A 24683-nucleotide genomic window follows, 5' to 3' on the forward strand; every position below is an offset into this window, starting at 1 on the left:
CTAGCTTAATTGCTAAATTTGGTCAGCACAAGTTGCTTATGACCTATGGTACCAGCTATCACGATATGGAACCTCTACACGCTGCTCAGAAAGGTAATGACGTAAGGTAGCCTTTTCAGGCTTTTATAGTACTATGGAAGGACGACACCTAGCGATGAATTAGGGAAAGCTACTGTAGTTACTGCTACGTTCCCTCGAAGACTTCTAATTTGACGTCCTTAAGGTAGGCAAATTTTCCAATTTGTGTACTAAGGTGATTTCTGTTTTTACAATGAGACCAGTCTTAACTGTTTGATATAGTACCATAGACTATATATACATGTAGCATGGAAACAGAACATTTGCTCCAAAGAAACATTTTCATCCCAACTACACATATCTTCTCTTTTATTGTTTGGAAATATTCTAATATCAGATTTTGTGTTTTTAAGTAACACTACAACTTGTAAACTGAGATTTGTCATGTCTCTCTGCCCACACCATCCTGCTGTGGGTTGACTGATGTGTGAGCTAGGTGCCCTATCATGGTGTACCTCACAGAGTACATGGATGCAACTTGCTGTGCTACTTCAATAATAACTCCTATTATTGCTATACTAATATTACTGCTATTGTGCTGCTTACTGATGCAACCATCAAAAACTACAACTTAGTTGCTTACTCTGCCGCGCAACCTTTTGCTTTTTATCTTAGGTGAATTATACCTTGCAATGGTGACAAGTACAAAAGCTCATGCTGAGATACGGTGAGTAGAATAAATTGGGCTTCTACATTTATTTAGGTAAGAATTTCAACACTTATCATGTCTATAATCAGCAAATAATAAAACCTATGATAGAAAATTTAGGACAGCAAACTAACTTGTATTGAGTTTAGAATTACTGAATACTGAATTCCATGACACTTTAATAGGTCATAGTTCACTTATCAGAGGGATAAGAGATTTCACGGTTTGGCCACTAGGAGTGCTGTACCATCAAACCATTCAGGGCTAGAAGTTAAGGCCAGAATAGTTGAGTATTGTCGGAGAAATACAGCAGACATGAAGTTACCATTCATTTTCTGTGTTGTTCTTCACTTCTTAATAGTGACTACCAGTAATAAAGACATGGATTGTCTATACAAACCCACTTAAACTGTAATGCTCTTTTGAAAATATGTGGAGAGTTCTGTTACACACATTTTGTTCCCAGCTTGTTGCATTGCCCTAGGTTCAGCAACCATGACCAAATTGTTCCCCTCACGTTGTCAAATCTGGGGTGCCGGTGTCTTGTAATCCATATGTGCAAGTATTCATTGTAATAATAAATTGACTAAAAATTGAATATTATTAAATAGATAATCTCACACTGACTCACAGCTACAAATAAAGCAACAGATAAATGTTTATACACTTTGTATACTCCGATAATGTATGATAATTAATAGAATATTTTCTTCTCAGTGTAGGTTTTCAGGTTGTCAAGCAGTTAGATCATACACCTCTTCTCTCTGAAGTCCGAGTTCGAACCCACAAAGCATCAGCTTGCTTTGATTAAAATGTAACCACATCTGTATGTAAGAAGGGTGATGTTCAGTTTGACCCTGTCAAACAATGCAGATTTTCCCCCTGAGTATTCCAGTTTCCTCCTGCTTCTTCATCACTTTGGCTAGAGCGCTGCTGCTGGGGTTACCATTCAAAAAATTTATTTGGACGAATAAAGAAACTCTTGACAGAAATTCTTCATTTTAAAAACTATAAAAAATGGTGTGACCACAAGCTTGGAATTATCCATCTCTGCCTGTGTCTAAGAAATCATCCATTGTACCATTCATAAACAATTTCTCTTAATTTATTATACAAACGTGATGTATATCCTATTCAGATCTATTGATGCATCTGAAGCCCTGTCCCTGCTAGGGGTACATACATTAGTTACACACGTTGATGTTCCTGGTAGTAATGTCACTGGGTTTAGTACAGCAACTGATGAAGAAGTCTTTGCCACTGACAAAGTAAGTATAGATAATAATCATAATAATAAATATTAATAGTTTATTTTGAGAACTAGCTCATATGTATAAAATGTACAAATTTCAAAGTCTTAAAGCTGAAATTGTAAGAAAAAACAAAAAATGATGAAGTAAATAATTTCACTCTTTTTATTAAAGGCTAAGGCAAAATTGAGAGCATAAAGTGCATTATTTACTTCCAAATATCATAATATTACTATACACAAATATCTTTTAGAAATACTGATATTAGCTCACTTACATCCAGGTGCTTTTAACAATATTCCAAAGGCATTATTATAGGCAACATGAAAATGGCAAAGTGTATATATAGAAGAACACACATGAAGATCCTAATATCAGAGTTATTGCAAAATTTAAAGAATATCTTCTCCAACTCCATCATGAAAAAAAAATCAATACAGCAGTATTTTCCCTACAAATTGAAACTCACTCGGATGCAAGATCAGTCAGATGGCAATATGCTATAAACCACACTTTGTGCTGAATACAACTATGGTTGTGAATTGAAACAGTTCATTGAATTGCTATGACTCATTTTCTTCCTAGGTAACATGTGTTGGTCAAGTGATTGGTGCAATAGTTGCTGATAGTCATACCCTTGCACAGAGAGCTGCTAAACTTGTATCTGTGGAGTATAATGAGCTGGAACCTATCATTACCATTGAGGTAAGAATTAAACTCAGTAGTTGTCAAGCTTCAGTATCTGTCAGTCTTTGTTAAATGCTAAACTGTGTGTGTGTGTGTGTGTGTGTGTGTGTGTGTGTGTGTGTGTGTGTGTGTGTGTGTGTGTGTGTATGCAAATATGTATGTATGGATGGATGGATGTACCAGTATGTGTATGTATATACACAGTCACTGCATGCATGCTGGACTGCATGTGTGTGTGTATATATACATATGTATATGTATATGTGTGTGTGCATGTATGTATGTATGTATACCATATACCATGTGAAATATTTGTAAACTGCTGAAAGATAATTCTTAGGATGTTCAAGCTTTTCTGTTGAGAATAAACTGTTTCAAATATCAAGTAGTGTTCAAAGGCTGACTATATGCAGTAAATGTTGTTAAATGTTGCTTTCTACTGGATAGGAAGCCATTACACATGAATCATACTACAAACCAATCAGGACTATAGAGAAGGGCAACGTTCAAGTTGGATTCGAAAATTTGTCTGACCATGTGATAGAAGGAGAGATGAAAATTGGTGGCCAAGAGCACTTCTACTTGGAGACGAATGCATGCATTGCAATACCAAATGGAGAAGATGGTGAAATGGAGATAATTTCTTCAACACAGAATCTAACTGCAACACAGGTTTGTATGATTATAAAGTGTCAGTGTAAAATGTTGAGCCAGAAACTGACATGATATTACAATAGTATATATCATCAGTGATTGTAGATTATTTAAAGAGTGAGTTAAGCACTGAAATTGTTTATGGAAGAGATATCCTCGTTATACCAGGATATTCTACTATGGGTTCAAAGCAAAGGTTGATCAAATCATGCGTTGCTTCAATGAAAAGTGAATACATCATTCTTGACAACATTTCATGCCTGCAATGAATTGCTGGTGTGAATTCCATACATAGGGATAGGAGGAAGAATATTTGAGAATCTACATGTACCATGTCTTCTCTATATTCTTCTATTTTTTCTCCTTTTTTAAAAGTAAATTTACTCAGTAAAGACGATAGTATAAACGACTAGTGTGTTTTATTTTAACTACTTTTAAATTATCTCGTACCTTTATCTGTTATCAGCTAATTCACTAGAGTGTACACATAGGGTGTAAATGGTCTTAATCCCCTCTTTGAACATTCAATGTGTGTCTTTTATGGATGAAAATATATCCATCCATTCACATCCTATGTGTACACGCTAGTGATTTAGCTGATTAAGTGATAAAGGTAAGAGATGCAGTAGTGGAAATAAACACACTAGTCATTTAGAGTATCACCTTTATTGAGTAAAGTAGAAAAAAGAAGTAAAAATAGAAAAATATATAGATAACTGTGCAGATTCTCAAATATTGTTCCTCCTTCATCCTTTTGCTTATGTTGAAAGTACTTGAAGCAGTCATGTGGATTGAATGTTACAATGATATGTGTGAAATGTTTACATGTTGCATAGATTATTTAAACAATAATGTACGCCCTCCCAGCCCATGATGGACGAAAGCAAACTTTGAACGACATAATGGGCGAGGCGACAGCCGAGCCCATTATGGAGTGCAAAGTTTGCTTGAGTCCATTATGGACTGGGAGGACGTACATTATTGTTATTATTTTATAGTTTTGCCAATTCCAGTGAATTTGTAGACCGAGAAACGCAAAACAACGTATAATATACACAGCGCTGAACATCGTCTGCCATGTTCGGCCCGGAAGCTGAATACTAATCATAGCGACACACGTACGTACACGTACACACACACATACACTCCAATGAACTGCTGTGAACACAAATTTGTTTCATGAATGCGTTGTATTTTTAAACAGTGGAAATGACAATCATAAGTAACATCATGCATTTCGAAAAAATACCTAGGCGTATGAAGAAACAGAACAAATAAGCTTGTATTGTTATGCTCGTTCCGGGGCCACGATGCCCAATAACGGAGTACATTATCAGTAATAATGTACAGCGATGACGTCACAAAATTCACTGGAATTGGTAATGCTATAATATAATATTATATAATGTAAAGTTTAAAATTAATTATTTATTATTATTATTATTATCATTTATTATTTTAATTTCTTAGAAAACGCACTACACATACGTCACAGTGCGATGTACATAAACTCTAAAAAGAATATGCAAAATTTAAAAATACACAATGCAAGTGGTAGGGTTAAGAACACACAGTCCTGCGGTGAAATAAATGTACAGCAAAGCAAAAACGAATCAATGATAGTACATATTAAAAAGATAGGTTTTCAAACCGCGTTTAAAAGACTCAACAATTATTTTCAACACTTATTTATAATTACCTGTTCAACCAATATGAAATCAGCATTTGTCCTGTATATCTGACTTAATGCCATTTTTAGCACAACTGAACCTAAGTACAGTAGTGCTATAGGCATTGTCCGGCGTCTGTGTGTGTGTATGTATGTAAACGACTTAAACTCAAAAACCACCTGACCGATTGGCTTGATATTTGGTGGGAACATTACTTATGGTGTTCTAATGAGAAATTTTTCAAATCAAAATGATCTTACCACCAGTTTGTGATTTGGGTCAAAAATGTGATTTTTTTTGTAAAAAAAGTTAAACTCAGAAACTATTGGGCAGATTGGTGCGAAATTTGGTGGAAACATTCTTGAGGGGGTGTAAAGTAAGATTTGTTCATATAAACATGATGATTCCATCAGTAATATGCAAATTAGGGCTAAAAATGTGTCTTTTTGGTCAAAAGTCAATAATTTTCAAAACTACTGAGCAGATTGGGCTGAAATTTAATGGGAATGCATCTAGGGATGTATAGATGAAGACATATTAAGGATACAATGATGTCATGAGTGATATGCAAATTAGGTGTAAAATGTTCATTTTTGGTCAAAAACTTGTATCTCACAAAGTACTTGGTCAATGACACTGAAACTTGGTGAGATGTTTCTAGAAGTGTTATTATGCAGATTTTCTTCAAATTATTTTGACACAATTGGCCCTAGCAACCATGATCATGCCCTTGGCAACAACGAATTGGCAGTATATTTTGGTCAAATAACATCATCTGGAAGGCAAGCGAGTAAACATTCAAAAAATGTATGCAAGTATCCATAGCAACCATGACCACGCCCATAGCAAGCCAAATGGTAGTGTATTTCACAAAGATAACAACAGGGATTAATAGGCAATTGAATAAACATTCAACAAATGTATGTAAATTTGCCTAGCAACAAGACTACGCCCATAGCAACAGCCAAATAATCAGTATATTGCAAATATAACAGGAATAGAAAGACAAATGAATAAACATTCAAAAAATGTATGCAACTGTGCATAGCAACAAGACCTCGCCTATAGCAACAGCCAAATGATCACATATATTGCGAAGATAACAACAGGGATTAATAGACAATTGAATAAACATTCAAAAAATGCATGTAAATTTGCCTAGCAACAAGACCACACCCATAGCAACAGCCAAATAATCACATATATTGTGCAGATAACAGGAATAGAAAGACAAATGAATAAACATTTAGAAATGTATGCAAATATCCCTAGCAACAAGACCACACCCATAACAACAGCCAAATGATCACGTACATGTATATGCAAAGATAATATCAGGAATTCATACACAAGTGAACAAAAAAATTCAAAAATGCATGCAAATATATCTAGCAACATGACCACGCCCATAGCAACAACCAAATGATCGCGTATATTGCAAAGATAGCAACATGGTTGGATAGACAACTGGATAGTCATTCAGCAAATGAACACCTATTGTTAGCATGGACTAACATATGGTTAAACACTTTTAAAAACTGTACAGTTGTGCTACAACGCCATTGGCGGTATTTTTTTTGTCAATTCTGATTTAGAAACTTGCAGCAAAGGCCTTGGGAGTGCCACAAAATCGAATTGTGTCTAAAGTGAAAAGACTGGGAGGAGGTTTTGGAGGGAAAGAAACCAGATGTTGTATACATTCCACAATATTAGCTGTTGCAGCCCACAAGTAAGCTGTTTGTTAAGGACAGTGAATTCACTTATGGTATATTCGTTTCAGTGTGCATGAATGCCTTATAGGCATCTGTCCCCTATATAAAGGAGTTTATGGGTAATGTATGCAATAGATTTTTAAAAATGTTGACTGTATGTGGTATATATGTGAGAATGTTGAATATTTGCTTTTGATGGCTTAGTTTGGAAATTAGATTTTCACAATTAATCAAGAAAGTGTTGAAGATATTTGTGGCCAAAACATTCAAACACAGAATCTCCAATATTGGATTTGTCTTCTTCTATTTTTATCTCAACGAAATGAATATATAGGTTTATCTTCTGTCAGTTTTACAGCATTTTACAACAAAATAATTATAGTGATTACCAACAGGCAAACTTGCTTGCTGAACACAGAGATCAACAATAATCATTATACGATAGTAGACCAGACAACCGATCACTTCATTGAACAGTGAGACTACCAAGTAAAATAATATGTCTGAAAAGATACCGCTATAATTTGAAAGGAAACTTGAGGCATGTTGTTCTTGTAGTTATATTTATGAAATTTACACCATAATTACTATTTATATAACATACCTTACAGCATTTCGGAGATTTGAGGGTTGGTCAACAAGTACGATGCATGTCAATCCTTCCTGCCAAATATTGTTGAAGGAGATTTCGTAATAATAATACTTTATTTTATTTTCTTTATTTTCTATAGCGACTTCCATAAAAAACAATAACAAACCGTCATAGCTTTCGTCATAGCTTGCGAATGCTGTTACACAATGTATTAAGTTCAGTGAGACCTCAGACCATCAATCATTGTTGGTGATCTAAGGTGAGATCAATACAATCTGAGACCACCAAATGGTCTCACGTAAAATAAAGATAACACACAAACATCCCTTACACAGGGTATGTGTTATCTTTATTGTATCTATCTCAACATTAAATCTGGTGACCCGTCTCACTGGTCTTGATACAATTGATTAACAGCATTTGCAAGCTAAGACGAAATCTCCTGTAATAACATATTTCTGAAATTACATGCACTGAACCTTAATGTATTTGCACCAAAGCTTTAACATTGGGAGATTTGATCTTAATTATTAAAACAGGGTTGGTCAACCAGTACGATGTATGTTAGACCGTGATGAGGATATGTGTACGTCTGGAACAAGACATCCTTTTATGTCCAGATATAAAGTTGGTTTTGGAAACAATGGACAAATTCAGGCACTTGAAGTCAAACTATACAGCAATGCTGGAAATACTGAAGATCTCTCTCATGCAGTAAGTGTATCATTGTGATGTAACATTCTGTCACCATCTAAGAGCTATTCAAAGATAAGCTACTACTACATCATGTCTTCTCCTCAGATTTATTTTGTAAAGTGTATATACGTGCCCTCACTGTTTTGAATGTTACAGAAAATAACTGCTGTGTTCATACACTGTCATCTGTACATGAGATTAGATGCCTTCATTTCACTAAATCACTTTGTCCTGGATTTACCATACAGATGATAGCTATGAATTCATGTAGTTTACACACCATGAGTTGAGCTTAATGCTTTTGGAATTGTCACCAACATTCTGTATTGTTCACCCTGGCACAAGGTTTCCGAGTACCTTAATATTGTGCATCATAATATATCACTTCCATCCACCATATAATGAAAGTCACTGATACCTCCATCATAAAAGACAAGATGAATCTTCAATCCAAGTTTGGCAAAAAAAAAAAAAAAAAACCATTTCTGGTTCAATTACTGAGATCATTATTATGTGCAATTATGAATAGCTGTTGTTAGTTTAGCTATGAAGATAGAAAGTGCAATAAGAAAGATTTTTATTATTTTTATTTTTTTAATGAGCAGTGTTTTTAGGGAATGTGTGTCATATAATCTCCTTTGTTTCTGCTGTTTTCAAAAGTTGCAACTTAAAACCAAATTTGATTTTAATTTGTTCAATTAATATGTTAATTATTCCATTCACAGGTAATGGAACGTGCTCTCTTTCACTCAGATAATGTATACAAGATACCGAATATAAAGGTCACAGGTTATGTTTGTAAAACAAACATTCCATCCAATACAGCATTTCGTGGCTTTGGGGGACCACAGGGATTATTGTTTGCAGAGAACTGGATTACTGATATCGCAATAAGATGTGGTGTTACACAGCAAAAGGTATTGAGCATATCATATGGATGAATATTGAAGGGTACAAGCTGAGATTAATTTTTGAGTGGTGTAATAATTCAAAGGTACTCATAGTATTATATAGCTACTTATTAAAGTATACTTAATCGTCATTTGCAATTAACAACTCAAACCTATAAACTATCTGATGATGGTAACTTTTTATACATATATAAATATGTCAAGAAAATTGCTACTGAGCAATCAAGGGTTGTTGCTGGCCTAGTGGTTAAACCACTCGCCTCTTACCACTGTGGTCAGAGTTTGAACCCATTCAGTGTTTGATTAAATTTACCATGCTGTAAGTAAGAACAGCGTTGTTCAGTGTGACTCTATCGAACAATACAGGTTTTCCCCAGGTACTCCGGTTTTCCCCTGCAGTAAGAACAGTGTCGTTCAGTGTGACGCTATTGAACAGTACAGGTTTTCCCCAGGTACTCCGGTTTCCCCCTGCATTAACAATGAACCCATGAGGGATGGCCATCACTGGACTCCTTGGGAGACAAGTGTTTATATACTTAAAAGAACTATCAAGTATAAATAAAGATTATTATTGTTATTAACTGTTCTATTAAGCATCGCCAGAAGACATTTGTTATGTCATAGAAGGCATGTATCAAAGTTAACATTATACCAGAATAGTTTATTCAAATTATTTTCACATGATTGAAAAGTTTGTAAACTCAGCTTGTGCCAAGTCATCTTTGTAATCCAAAGATGATAAGTACATCACATTTGACATATAATGTTAGGTTATTGCTGCAATGCAATTTTAGCTATTGTCTTAAAGCATTTTCATTCACATTGGTCCAGAGAACATCTATTTTATGTGGTACTCTGCAAAACAAATAGAAATTGGTTGATTGACAAGTGAAATATCAATTGCTTACACATGAATATTGATTTTTCTACCCTGTGCACAGAACCATTGAGAGAACCCCACTCTGTATAGAACACAGTGGTCTATCATATGATTATTTGATGAAATCTACATAACATTTTGAATGTTTCGCCTTATCAATCACAAACCTTTGGTGAAATTTAAGCACATTGAATTCAAAACTAAATTCTAAACCAGTCATGTATGTATTACCAGAGTTAAAATTACCTACAGAATGATGGAGTTACAGCACCATACTTATAAAGTGTAAGGTGCCATTCTTTAGCTTAATACATTTGTTGTATAGCATACAACACTGTACAAAATTTTAAACACATTGACAGGAAAAAAATTTAATTGTACAACACTCTTAAATAAATGTTCTTGCACTTCCTTTAATACAGTTACATGATTTGCTTTCAACAGACAGGTTATAATATGTCACTTTCACTCTTAAGTAAATATGAAATTTTCTGCTAAATCATACGCATTTTTACACAACTTTGCAATGTACATTGCTTGGCAATGGGGGTGAGCCTTGAGACACATGAAGGAGTCACATTGGTTGTTTTGTTTAACCATATATATGATGAAGATGTTCAACATGATATTCTGATTTTCATGTTCATTTCAATATTAAATTTACAAGGTACGTGAAATCAACATGTATAATGAGGGTGATCTGACGCATTTCAATCAACCTGTGATCTTAAACAACACACTACACAGATGTTGGCAAGAATGTTTAGAAAAAAGTGATTATCTAAGAAGACGTCGACAAGTGGACATATTCAACAGGTATGAGAGATTAATAGTATTGTTTCTGTAAATGGTCATCGTCATTTCACAAAATGTTCCCTTGTCTTGCATAGAAACAGGTACGGTAAATTTGCAAGTTGGGGACAAATGGCTGAGATCTGGCACCTTATCAAAATCATGATATTTGTTTCTGTTCATTTCACTAAACATTAAATGTTCAAAAACTGGGCCACAATCCTAGTTCAAATCTTCTGCAAGGACTTTAGCCATTCAGAAACAAATGCAGTGGCTCAAACCTGTAACCTGCAACTTCTAAGCTGGCCAGAAATATTCTGAACAAATGTTTTAGTGCATTTTTGATTGATGAAATTAACTTTTATTGAGAACTACAGAGTAAATGTAAGTTATTCAAACAAAACTAAACAAGAGTTTGAATGTTAAAATAATGATATCAAGTATGCAAATTATATTTTGAATATTTTACAGTGAGAATCGCTGGAAGAAGAGAGGCATTGCAATCATTCCAACAAAATTTGGTATCTCATTCACATTTGCCCCTCTTAATCAGGTAAGTTTACACATTTTTCTAACAATAATCACTAGAAATAAGCATTTCAGGACAAGACTTATGTCCCATTGCAGAGGACAATTATGATATATATTATGGGTTTTGATCAGGCCTGCGCGGGTTATTTTCCTTGAATATATGTTGCCTGGAATGTGAAATTTGGGGGGGGGGGGGGGGTATTCATTACTTAGGCCACTCCTATTTGACTCTATGTTTCTTATCATAACACCTGAAAAAATGATGGATGGGTCTATTGGTTACAGATGAAAAAAAGAGGAAAGTACATTTACATGTCTGTGATAATTCCATTCCATTTCATAATCATACTTTAACAGTCTGAATGACTTAGAATTGATAATTAAAGCCAAAAGGATACTTTGAATCTGTTGTTTCATCAAGGTTCTTGGATTTCAGTGATAAACGATAAGTTTTGGCTAGGATACATGTGTGTGGAGTCTCTCAAACAATCAGTGGCATGATTTTTTTTCTTAATTTTCACATATAGGGCATCAATTTTTTAAAATTATTTCACCAGATTGGTTAAATATAGGGTCAGTCAGGTCATGAGAAACATTGAATTAAGTATAGCCACCCTTATGATATTGCTATACTAGCATACAGTGTGGACTTGACACTTCATAATTTCATTCTCAGGCAGGTTGATACCTGTATACATAGATGGCTAAATTCATTTACAATTTACATCTTTGTACATTTTGCCAATGATGTTTTTGAGGATTACTAGATTCTTTATACTCTGGAAAGTATCTTGATCTTTCTATTATAGTCACGTTTATTCAAACTTAAAGGGACACAAGCTGAATGGAACTTCATAGTTTTTGGGACAAGATTCATGCTGCATATTTAAAAGTCACTCATATAGTATTATATTTACTGAAACATACTTTAACCATAACTTACAATTGCCTGAACTCAAACCTAGTATTAAGATGTTACATACAAACAATCAAATGACGTAATTTTGCATAGGTATCAAAAAATGTGGAGGAATCCATACTAGAAAGTCTACTGTTCTAACAATGCCAGGAGACAACTATAATGTATTAGAAGGCATGCATTGACATTAATATTAATAGTATAATAATTTAATTAAGGTTTTTTGTAAATATTTTCACTGGAGTTAAAAGTTCATAAACACAACTTGTACCACTCAAATATTTCAGGCGGGTGCATTGGTGCATGTATACACAGATGGCTCAGTGCTTTTGGTACATGGAGGAACAGAAATGGGACAAGGTTTGCATACCAAGATGATTCAGGTTGCCAGCAGAGCACTGAAGATTCCTACTAGTAAAATATATATTAGTGAGACTAGTACAAATACTGTACCAAACACGTCACCCACTGCTGCTAGTGCCTCGTCAGATTTGAATGGAGAGGCAGTAAAGGTAACTTAACCTTTAGTATTAGTCGGAATGCTTTTGTGTTTTTTTGATAGGTAGGTGAGAAATTGTGCAATGCAAGATGATCATATTTGGTGTGCAAAATCCATTGCATTTTCCAAATGTTACCACATAATGCTTGATAAATTGGTATAATATTGACTATTTTATGAGGATGCCCCTGGATTTGTATTAAAGGAGTGCAAGCAATTCAAAGCAGGAACAAGAAACTATAGCAATCAAGTCCATGCCCATAGCACCAGCGGAATGCTTAACTAGGGAGTTACATGTTGAATATAAACTCCGACTATTGCAATGACTAAGTGGCTTTCATACAGTGAAGTCAGTTGTGCTGCAATGTCAGTAGCTCTATTTTTCATAACATGTATGTCGACAGGATACGTATATATACACCATGACTATTTGAAAAGCTGAACTAGTTGCAATGAGTGTTTTTGTCCTTTTAGCACTCAAAGTATTTTGGCACAAACACTGTTTCAGTTGAAGAAGCTAAAATGTTAAGTTTAGAACCAAATTACATATATTCTCAGAATGAATAGATATATCTTAGGCCATTAAGAAATCCCCTGTTTTTGATGTATTTTCATATACACAGAGAGCTTGCGATGTCATCCTGGAGAGATTGGAACCTGTTATGTCAGCAAATCCTAAAGGAAGCTGGGAAGAGTGGGTAAGGTGTATTTCAATGATTTTGTTGCTAATGAATAGTTTCATTCAGAGAGTTGAACTCAAGAATTTATATTTATCGAACCTGCTAGGATGTCTGCAAATATGATTTAATTCTTTCTTTTGCCAAGTCAACAAGTTTTCATAATAACAGATATTACATACTAAAGCTATGAATTATCTACAATTTGTTACATCTAGAATTAAAAGTCCTTCATTATTATACTGTAAAACAAGACAAAACCGTCACCCACAGAAACATCAAAATATGAAATATGTACAATAAAAAATTAAAAAGGAATTAATAACATTCATGGGAAAAGTCATTACCAATACTATCTAATCATATTTGGCCATCTACCAATAGGACGAAAGCAATTGCAAGTAGCTTTTAACATAACATGAATTTTGATTGATTACAGAATTAAAGGAGTATACAATCATTGACAATAATTAATCATCTGTTTATTTCAGGTACAAGCTGCCCACATGGACAGAGTTAGCCTATCAACAACAGGATTTTACAAGTGAGTCATTAATTGTCAGTTGAACACTAGATATACTAACTAAGGCAAAAAATTTAAAAAAAACCACACTGTTTGATTCCAATAACATGACTTGAGAAAGTAGGGCAGGTAGGTCGGGATTTTATTTTGCTTTTTTGTTGTTGAGAAATTGCTTCAACACTAAGACAAGATACTTGTTGGTTGCAATACTTCATTGATGATTTGATGAGGTGGAAAAGAAATAAATGAAGACAATTATATGTGAAGTAGACGAACACAATAATGCAGACTGTACTGTTCACTTACCTTCTTAAAAGACCTGGTTTCTCTGGAATGAGATTATCAAAAATTGACCAGAGATACTTTGACAAAAAATAAAATTACATTGAAATAGAAGTAAATTCTACCTTTTTGAATGTTAACAACAGGTAACAGGTAACAACATTCCAAGTACCTGAAGTGAAGGTTGAGAGTTTGAAATGTGAAAGCCGTCTTTAGAGGGCAATGTCCAGATAGTTATAAAGTATGTCCTGTTTTTGCTTCCATAGGACTCCTGATATTGACTACAGTTGGGAAACCAACTCAGGCAACCCATTCAACTATTTTACTGTTGGTGTAGGTTGTTCAGAAGTAGAGATTGATTGTCTAACTGGTGATCACCATGTCATACGTACTGACATTGTCATGGATCTTGGTCAAAGCTTAAATCCTGCTATCGACATCGGACAGGTATGTTTAAAACTTACCTTTGAATTGAGGTATAGAGGGTGATATTAGAAATGTACCTTTGCAGTGGATGTTTTTTTGTTGGCAATTTTCGTACAGAGTATTAAATGTTATTTTCACTCTACAGTTTAACCCAAAGACGAATGTCATACTACAAGGATTTAAAAATATGTGAAATCAATAGTCTAAATTGCAATGAGAGTGCACATCCTAAATGTTATAACAGATGATAATTTGGCCATTGTTGCATGATATGCAGCATATCCTCTATATTGTTCCTGTATTGTCTCTATTTTTGTTATTCAGATTGAAGGTGCATACATGCAAGGTTATGGCTTGTTTACAATTGAGGATCATCGTTGGTCTCCAAATGGTGTTTTACTGACTAGAGGTCCAGGCATGTATAAAATACCTGGCTTTGGAGATGTTCCTACAGAGTTTAATGTCTCTCTTCTCAGTAACTGTCCAAATGAACGAGCTATCTATTCATCCAAGGTGAGTATCTTTCAGTTGATACCTTCAATCAAACTCTTTGTGCATGGAATGAAAACCCACAGGTATAAGACAGTGAAATCTTACATGTACATGTAGTTTGTGTGTACACTCATATGTGCATACCACTATTAAATTAATAAGTAGATCACCATCTTTAATTTATACAACTATAGATTCTTTACTTTTGTCCTAAGTAAATTAAAGTAATTAAGTATGTATAGTAAGTATGACCAAGAAAGTAAGTCTCAAAATGCTGTTACTATTTTGTCAATACTAAGATGGTTTTTATTACAATGAAGACAGTACTGTAAGCATAAGTTACCAAGTCCTCAGTACACTTATGCTATTTTCAATATATTGCTATCAAAGACAAATTCTCAGGGTAACTTTATAAGATTTGTTTCAACATGAGTGTTGTCCATGTCATTTTAAATTGAAAAGTATGCTAGCCTAGCGTAATCATATGAGACTGGATAAGCCCACAATATGCAAATATGCTGGTTATCCATTTTGTTGTCATTTTCAAAAGAAGTGTCACAAGAGGGCACCCAAGACAAGGGAAAATGAGAGCTAAAATCAACATGAAGCAATAAAAAAATGTGACTAAAACAATTAAGATCGTGAAATTACTTGATTTGAAGCAATTTTGCTAGAAGGATTTTTGAACTGGTTGAGAATGTCAACGATTTTGCCTTGAAACACAGGGGGAAATGATGATTTTTTTTCAAAGGAAATGATAGTGTAACTATCATAGTTGGTCTAAAGGCTGCCCCTGAACAGTGCTCCTAGTGGTCAAAGTATACAACCTTTTGTCTTTCTTCGAATTTGAATATGGCATATTCAGCAAATACCAGTCAATCAGTTAAATGTGTATCACTATATTCTCAACTGTTTTTGCTGAATCAGAAACCTTCCAGGTTTTACACAGATGCCATCACCTACAACTTAGTAAACTTTACTACCATTTATAAGTTTCAAGTACCTATTTTGTTTATCCTACAGGCTGTTGGAGAACCACCTCTCTTCTTGGCTTCTGCAGTATTCTTTGCCATTAAGGATGCTATCACATCAGCAAGAGCAGATGCAGGAATAATGGGAATATTCCAACTTGACAGTCCAGCCACTTCAGAAAGAATCCGCATGGCATGTCAGGACCAGTTCACAGAAAAGGTAAGGCATGGACTTTCTTTAAATTTAGGACTAAGTCGTGGAACCCAGGTAATGGAAGTGCCAATCGAAATTTTTATAGTTTCTGTCACATTGAATGACTATTTTGGGAATGTGGCACTTGAAAAATATTTTCTGACGGTATATTTGACTACTTTCCACCCTTTGATAAGAACACAAAATTATGAAAATGAGAAAGGTTGATTAAATATCAACTCATGGCATCTTGGTAAACTACATTGCAAATGAGTAATGCATATTTTTGGTCGAATAAAACGTGTAGTTCAGTAAAAGGAAAATCTCTGTGTTGAAACTATATATGCTAGATTTGGCATTTTGCAGACATTGATTTATTCCATGCTCATGTTGCTTCTGCAGTAGCATATTATACTACTGAGCATAGCTTGATGTTGAGTATATAGATTTGTCAAACTACAGTAAAATGAATTATACTTGGATAATTGTTGTTAGTTGTTATTTAGTTATTGTATGTACAATAACAAACAGTTTACAAATTTTGCAAATTGTTGAGTTACAAACAAGGGCTTGATATTATGTTCTTTCACATTGTAATTCCAAGTAGAAAAAACATAGTAGAGTTATTTTATCAAATAAAATTCCTAGCTAATTTTCATCAACATAGCCACTTTAATGGATGTTGTGGTCTCTCTCAGGAGAAATAAGGTATACGTGTTCAGTTCAGCTGGCCTACCCAACGTAATTTTAATAACTATCCATCATTTTACCAATTAGTTGGTAGTAGTAGTATGGTCTTTTATTATGTACATGATCATCTAAAGCCATCTGCCCAAAATACAAATGTAGTTGCTAAAATGTTAAAGACTGGATATACATACGAATGAATTAAGTGGAAATCTTATACACATGAAATTATAATAAATGTCCGTAAATCTCTATGTGATTTCATTGCATGAAATGTAAATGTATCACGACATTGAAGAATATGTACATCATCTAATGAAAGTAAATTGATGAAATTATCAGTAGTTGAAGGTTTAAAATAAAATCTTGGTAAATACTTTGTTCTCACAGCATTAAAAAAGGAACAAACTAATGGGTCACTGATTAGTTGGTAAAGCTAGATATACAAAAAACAGCAGCAGTTTACCCATATATAATCCACAAATTTGTCAGACTTGCAGTTGTAGTTGAGCCATATGCACTTTGAAAGAACCATTCTCTGTATTTTTCTATTGTAGTTTCCTGCTGCTAAACCAGGTACATTTATGCCATGGTTTGTACGAATTTAATGCGACGTGCCATCATACCCATAAAGACAGATTCAAGTTACCAAATCACAAAGACAATAATGTGAGAATCAGAAGAAGGAGACAATGCAAAAGAAGAAAGCGCTGAAGTCTTCGATGTGGCAGTTTGACTGACCAGAAGAGATGAACTATGCAAGATTTAAAGTATGAATACAAGTCATCGATAGCATGACAAGAAATACACTAGATCTGGAATATGAATTAAATCAACAAATAAAATTTATGGTTTATATTTTTATATTTATAATCTTCAATGATGTCGGTGATGGATATAAAAACATATCGAGACATATCCTGCCATGATGCTATCCATTGGTTTCACAACCTGCATCAACTGTAGATGAAATGGAGGGCTACATTTATACAAATTTGCTTTTCATCTTTGTGGGAATGAAATGTAAAAAAAAAAAAAAATTACCAAATGCCACTCATGAAAAAAATGAAAGCTAGTGATAGAATTAACAGTAAAACAGTAGAAAAGTTGTGAACTATGTCTTGTCATTTTAACAAACAAAATTGTTGACAGATTCAAGTTTGATATTATAATATTGTAATATTGATATCAAACAAAGAAAAGAGAATTCTGTGTTTACAATTTTTACATCGTAATTTTCAATATGAGAATATTGTTTACATGTAGTTTGCAAATGTGATATTTATAAAATTGAAAGGTAAACTAATATTATGGTTTCAATCTTCTAGTAACTTTGTAAAAAATAACCATTTATATATTAACATTTAATTATATAAGCTATAGTATTTTAGTCGGCTTGATATATAATATTGATTTACAGTAGAATTTGCCTTGGGAACAAATTTCCCTGAAAATCAAAGTATTTCAATTCCATCCAAACTTTGCCATGGGAAAGCTTGTTTCTTCCTTTTGATATGATCAAAGAAATTTTGGGGTTACCTTCCTGTTTTCAAGGAAATCAACAGTTTCTTAGTTTCCCATTGAATTAAAACCATATTCGGAGGCCATATTGAATTCTAAAATGACTAAAATTTTTAGATCATTTTGAGCTTTGAAGACTTTATTTTTGAGGCACTTTGACATATTTCTTATTATCTTCTTTGGGTAGTAGTGTAAAAATGGGTTTTGTAACAATATAAATTGTGATATGAAATATACTTCGTTATATATAATTTTTTTATATCATAATAATCCTAACCCTATGGCCAATGTCACATTGAAAATTTGTGACCATAAATCATTAAAAATTAATAACTACAAAATTAGTTTTGTGGAAAGAAATTGTTAAAAGATATTTACTTTTCATGTTAAACATGACAACTTATTACTGAATAATGCCAATAATATTTTTCATATCAGGTGTCACCTGCAGTAGTCTTTTTGAGGTGTTCATTTGCATAACAAATGTTTTACTTAATATGGGTATATTCGAGTGGGAACATTTTTTATATGAAGAGTTTGTACATCTATCTAAGATAGACTCTTACGGAGCAATAACCGATTTTCTTCATTCACAGTTATTTTAGTGTAATAACTTTCTTAGATTTCAATGTTGGTGACGTAACACATTATTTAGAATCAGCGTGACTTCTGAAAACAAGTAAGCATGAAGCACTTTTTATTGTCTTTGATGAATTATATTTTTTATGATAATAAAACAGATAGATTAAGTTACTGTTCATAATGTGAACATAATACAAGACACTGTTCAGATTAAAGAATAATATTTAAACAAAGTTCGGACTATAGTAATCTTTCACATATAGTGCTTTGAGTTGTGTAAGGTTTTTCCACGAAGTGAAATGTTTTCTTGTGGGAAAAGATAGCAAATAATGTCATATGTAGGCTATGAAATATAGTCATTAAATTTGAATGTTGATAGTAAAATAATTGTAGGTATTAATGTCATCTGATATTTTGTTTGTGACACTAACCTTGAAAATAGTCATGAAATAGTTCTTGTTAGATGACTAAGGGCCAAGCAAGCTAAGAGTTTCACAAAGCTTGTCAAACAGACAAAACATTCCTCATAAGTAATGAGAACCCTCAGTCATGTAACAAGTATTTACAGAAGAAATTATGTTGCTTTGGTGTTTCATCCATGAGACATGATGTGTTCATAAAAAAGATTGATGCAATTCAATTCTAGACTAACAATAACAGAGAATCACTGAAGTAATAAAGCATTGCTATTCTTTTACAGTGCAGGCTTCTACTCAAAACAGACGAAAATGATTATTTTAATGGCTTCTTAAGTTTATTTTCTAAGCATATCAAGTTGGCTACTTCTATATCCCCACTGTGCACGGCACCTATGAAATTGTTTCTTTTGCATTAGAAGTTGTCAGAGTGTGTGTATTTAATGTCACATGAGTGAAACACCAAGGCAACATCATTTCTCCTTATTACATTTTACCCGCCTGATGACTGTATTTTAGTGTAATCTGGAAAATCTGTGTAGGTGAGTATAACACCAAAATTAAACATATTAAAATATTTTTTCAAAGACTTGAGATCAATAATGATGATGTCAAATATTTTTAAAGTAAACTAGAAAAATTGTAATTAAAAAAAAAACATTTGCATTGTGGTTTCATGACATAATGTGTGTGCCATAACTCACAACAATCAGAATTTGGTTTTAAGTTTAACTGTATTTTAAAAGTTAGAATTAGGTGGGGAAAAAAAAGAGAATTGTTTTTAGTCAGTGCACACATCACTTTAATACCCTCACATTGGTCTTTTTTCTCTGTTTGTCCAGCCCATGCAGTCTGCAGATCTGGGAGGAAAGCACAAAAATAACCCCCCTATATTAATTACTGCTTCAGTAAAGACAACTGCAGAGCCAACCATGAACAAACAAATGACGTCTGCCCCATATACACACTGAAAACCGTCATAAATAGTAGATTGAGTAACATGATTATTGAGAACTAAAACAAATCATGTCATTGCACCACTTTAGACAAAATGCCCTGATCAGAAACCATTCTTTTCACTTTTTGGGGGGCCCAACACAAGTTTTAATTTCTTGTCAAGTTAAGGAGCAATTTTGATTATATAATTGTTAGTATTATGCGCTTATTGCCTGGCCTTATTTGGGCATTAGTAGACATCTATTACCCTCAGGGATGTTGTGTAGCTACTATATGTCGAGGCTGAAAGTCTACTAGTGTCCACATAAAGCCAGGCAGTGAGTGTTTTATATAACAGAGTATTTTCTGGCTGAATGAAGAAAACTATTGGAGAATAACAAAACTATACTAACGCCAGTAATATCAAAAGAAAGATTGGGGAAAGTAATGGTAACTTTGAACGTTTTGACTCACATTTTGAACACAGCAGAACCTATGATGTAGACATGTGTTGTAATATGAATTGGGTATTCGGTCACTAAGGTGCAATTTAAACAGAAAGAAGTTATTTGAGAAAGTCTGATGATCATGTTCAAAACTGCAGTTGTAATAATTTTGTTTTCTACAAAGAAATATGCGAATGTAAGTCATTGCATATGCAAATGATATGGTAAATTTGAATTGGGCATTTGATCACAATAAAATGCAATTTAAGAAAGTAAGATATTTGAAAAGCTCTGAACTACACTTGTTTTGTATTGTAGTACACATAAATATGCTAATGTAATTCATTTCACATGCAAATGATATCGTAATTTGAATTGGGCATTAGATTACTAAGATGCAATTTAAACAAAGAAAGATATTTTTTGAGAAAGTTCAAAACTACTTTCAATAGTTTTGTATTCAACTACATAGAAATATGCTAATGTTATGGTAATATGAATTGGGCATTCGATTTCTAAGATGCAATTTCAACAAAGAAAGTTATTTGAGAAAGTTCGATGATCATGTTGGAAACCACACTTGTAATGTTTCTTTAATTTACAAAGAAACAGAAATATGCTAATGTAAATTGCACATTCAAATTAACATTAAAATGAAAAATGATAATAAGAAAATGTACTATTCAAGTTTAAGCCCCATAGCTGCCAAGATGGTGTTAAGTAACAGTGCTCGAAATAAAGGTGTTTTACTTGTCCTGGGCAAGTGACATGAAGCATCGGGCAAATCATTTAGAAAGTACTTGTCCCAATGGACAAGTAGAATTTCTCATGATTTTCAATTTTAAAACCTCTGCTTACTCATTCTAATGTAAGTAAAAATTACCTGTACCTGTAGAAACTTTCAAAGTTATATTTGAACATATGAATGGAAGCATATGAATGATTACTGAAATCAGATTTCCTGAGTTTACTTGAACTAGAAGTTGCGTTATAATAACTTCCTTGGTAGCACAAACTGGTCAAAAGGGACGTCAATAGTATGGACACCGTCAATACTATTTATAAAAAAAGCATCCACTTTGTGGACAAACACTTTCTAATTTGGACAAGTGTTTTATAATTTCTACTTGTCCAGTGGGCAAGAAAATTTGTTTAATTATTTAGAGCTCTTAGTAAGGGTTCTGTTCTCATTTGACAGTGATATTCAAAAAGAAACCTGCACCAACATCTCACATCAAGGACTTGCAGGAATGCCTTGTAATACACATTTTTTGAAAAAAAGAACAATTTGTCAATTAGAGAACCTTTCTTCAACCAATCATTTCATTATCCATAAACTTGCTACCAAAATCGTATTTGATTGACATTTTCCTTGGAAATTTTTTTTTTTTCACAAAGAGATCTTTCTGCTCATGTACCAATAGTTATAGAAGCGCGACCCCTGAAATAATATCTCGCATGTAGAGACATATTCATAGCTGCATCATTAAATGAGGTAGATTAACTATTTATAATCTCATTTCAGAGGGATATTCAGCAGCCTTCAACTGATTTAATACCATAGTCAAAAGTTCACAAGAAGTTCACATGAACATGAAAACAATAAGATATCATGGTAGATATTTGAGTATCTGTGATGTTTTTTATGTCATCAATATACTGATATGATTGGCTGTGGGAGAATAACATGGAAGCAATAATAAAATAGTGCTTTAGGCATTAGAGTATGTGTATTTGTCATCAATATGCTCACTGTGAGAGAACATTGTTGAAGTAAATGAATGAATGAATGAATGAATGAATGCGAGGTATATATATGCAAAACCAATAACAACATCAACAACCCACAAATATCCAAAACTTAATATCACTTGCAGACTTGTTCATTTGCATTGTGGTGATATTCAATAATGTAAAGTGTACAATCTGCCACAATAAAAGTTATTATTTTCAAACGTTTATCATATAGTACCTTGAAAATACTGGCTGACAATGTCATCTCACAAGCACTTCCGTCTGTACAATGTAACAGTGAAATGCACATGTGTACATGACATACACACACAGGCACACTTTGTATGGGAAAAAAATACAATTATGTCATTTTATTAGCCCAACCTATGGTTATAATGAGACCTTGACCAATATTTTCAAGGGTGAAATAGCCAAAATTTGCGTGTATTTCGACGATAAATTCAAGAAGTCAAATACACAAAGACTACATTTAACCTTAATAGCTCAGACCACTGTACAAAATATACATGCAACTTGGTGATTTCCATTGTACTTGGGTTTGCCACTGTTCGAAGATGCGATTAATGACACGCCACCGCCACCAGTGTGATGTCAAGCTGATTTTATATACGTGGGGTGAAGCAAGACTTGCCCAGCTGTCCTGAGACCATGATCTGGCCGTACCGCGAGACATGACATCATACCGTGTTTCTCAAGATGTGAGGAACGTCTTCTGCCGAAAAGTTATACTTATCTGAATTCCAAGACGCTGATCATTACATGTACATTATTTCATAACGCTGGCCCATATAATACACATGTGAGCGCAACTATAAATATGATGAAGTGTAGAATTAAGTCAAATACAAATTGAAGTCACAAGTTTGTCTATAGTCTGAGGTTTAATACGAATCTTACTCGAATGGCATTAAATTGTAAGCATGTGTAGACCATGCAAAAATCGCTATCATGTACAATATGATGTACAAATTGATCAATAATAATCACCAGATTTAAACTGAATGCCTTCTGTAAGGGCAAAATCGTAGTTTTGGGTCTACACTAAGTTACATCATCAATCTTTAAATGGCACATGTACGTCTTTACCATAAATGCATGTACTAAATTATCTGAAATTTAAAGTTTGCATTCTAAAGATGTATCGAACTTATTGAAATGATGACTTATGGAAATTACACATCACAATTGAAAAGTACATCAATCACGTATGATTTGCTATGGTTGATGGATATAACAAGTTAAACAGACAACTGCCGGCGCCTGGGACCCTATTTTGCATATGATTGACTGTATGTTTGGAAGTGGAAAACTTGTGATGACTCACTGGCAAGTAATCACCAAAGTATAAACATTCCCTATATCTGGGTTTTTCACATGCAAATATCACATATTTGAATACTCCTGAATGACACACAATCTAAGCAGCTGTTTGCAGGGGAATTTGTGTCATTTGGAAAGTTTTTTTTTATGCTATGAAACAAACAGACTGATTTTCAACTAATTTGTGTATCAAGTTACCATCCTACGACATTCACAAACAATTTGTACATGATACATGACCTGTGTGTTTTTCGGAGCACAGAAAAAATGCTGAAAACAAGACCCAGAAGCTAGTGCTTTGTACACAGCAGTTTGAATTTCCTGCATTTGAATAGATTAGCCAAAATCCTCTTTATATAGGGCAGTTCTGTGTTTAAATGAAATTTGAAGTTTGCATTCTTAAGACATAGCCTAATAACCGAAAATAACTTATTGTGCAAATTACTCATTAAAATTAAAAACTATGCCATTAGGCTTTAGAGGACATGTGTGCATTCTCATGGGTGATGTATGTGCTAATTTATATGGAATTTGAAGCATGCATTCCTTCCAAAGATATAACCTAATTACTGAAGATAATTAATACTTCAAATTACTAATTAAAAGTAAAAGCTACTACAAGAGACCTCATGTGTGCATTGTTATGGTTGACATATGTACCAAATTAAATGAAATTTGAAAGACTAATTACCGAAAATCACTAATTATGCAAATTACTCATTAAAACTAAAAAACTATGCAAACAGGCTTATTGGATATTAAAGTGTGCTTTGTTAAGGTTGATATATGTACCATATTATATGAAATTTGAAGCTTGGATTCTTCAGAAACACCGTAATTACCGAAAATCATTAATTATTCATTTTTTTCATTTAAACTATAAAAGTGCATCAACACATTTTATATGACATAATATGTGCTTTACGGTTAACGTGT

At 33.5% G+C, this 24683-nt stretch overlaps 1 protein-coding gene across 1 annotated transcript in view; it reads left to right on the forward strand.

Annotated features, from left to right (window-relative positions):
• The window catches only part of LOC144452213 (xanthine dehydrogenase/oxidase-like), a 48312-nt gene extending 30341 nt beyond the window's left edge, over window positions 1–17971 (forward strand). Inside the window, exons 17-32 of the mRNA XM_078143266.1 lie at window positions 694–745; window positions 1866–1995; window positions 2563–2682; window positions 3112–3336; window positions 6584–6717; window positions 7832–8006; window positions 8714–8905; window positions 10447–10595; window positions 11043–11124; window positions 12309–12533; window positions 13144–13218; window positions 13689–13741; window positions 14269–14449; window positions 14753–14941; window positions 15944–16111; window positions 17329–17971. Coding sequence (XP_077999392.1) covers window positions 694–745; window positions 1866–1995; window positions 2563–2682; window positions 3112–3336; window positions 6584–6717; window positions 7832–8006; window positions 8714–8905; window positions 10447–10595; window positions 11043–11124; window positions 12309–12533; window positions 13144–13218; window positions 13689–13741; window positions 14269–14449; window positions 14753–14941; window positions 15944–16111; window positions 17329–17379 — 2201 coding nt within the window. The 3' untranslated portion in view covers window positions 17380–17971. The remainder of the gene's footprint in view (window positions 1–693; window positions 746–1865; window positions 1996–2562; window positions 2683–3111; window positions 3337–6583; window positions 6718–7831; window positions 8007–8713; window positions 8906–10446; window positions 10596–11042; window positions 11125–12308; window positions 12534–13143; window positions 13219–13688; window positions 13742–14268; window positions 14450–14752; window positions 14942–15943; window positions 16112–17328) is intronic.
• Window positions 17972–24683: the final 6712 nt, after the last annotated feature.

Source organism: Glandiceps talaboti, chromosome 2 (assembly GCF_964340395.1).
Source record: "Glandiceps talaboti chromosome 2, keGlaTala1.1, whole genome shotgun sequence".
NCBI lineage: Eukaryota > Metazoa > Hemichordata > Enteropneusta > Spengelidae > Glandiceps > Glandiceps talaboti.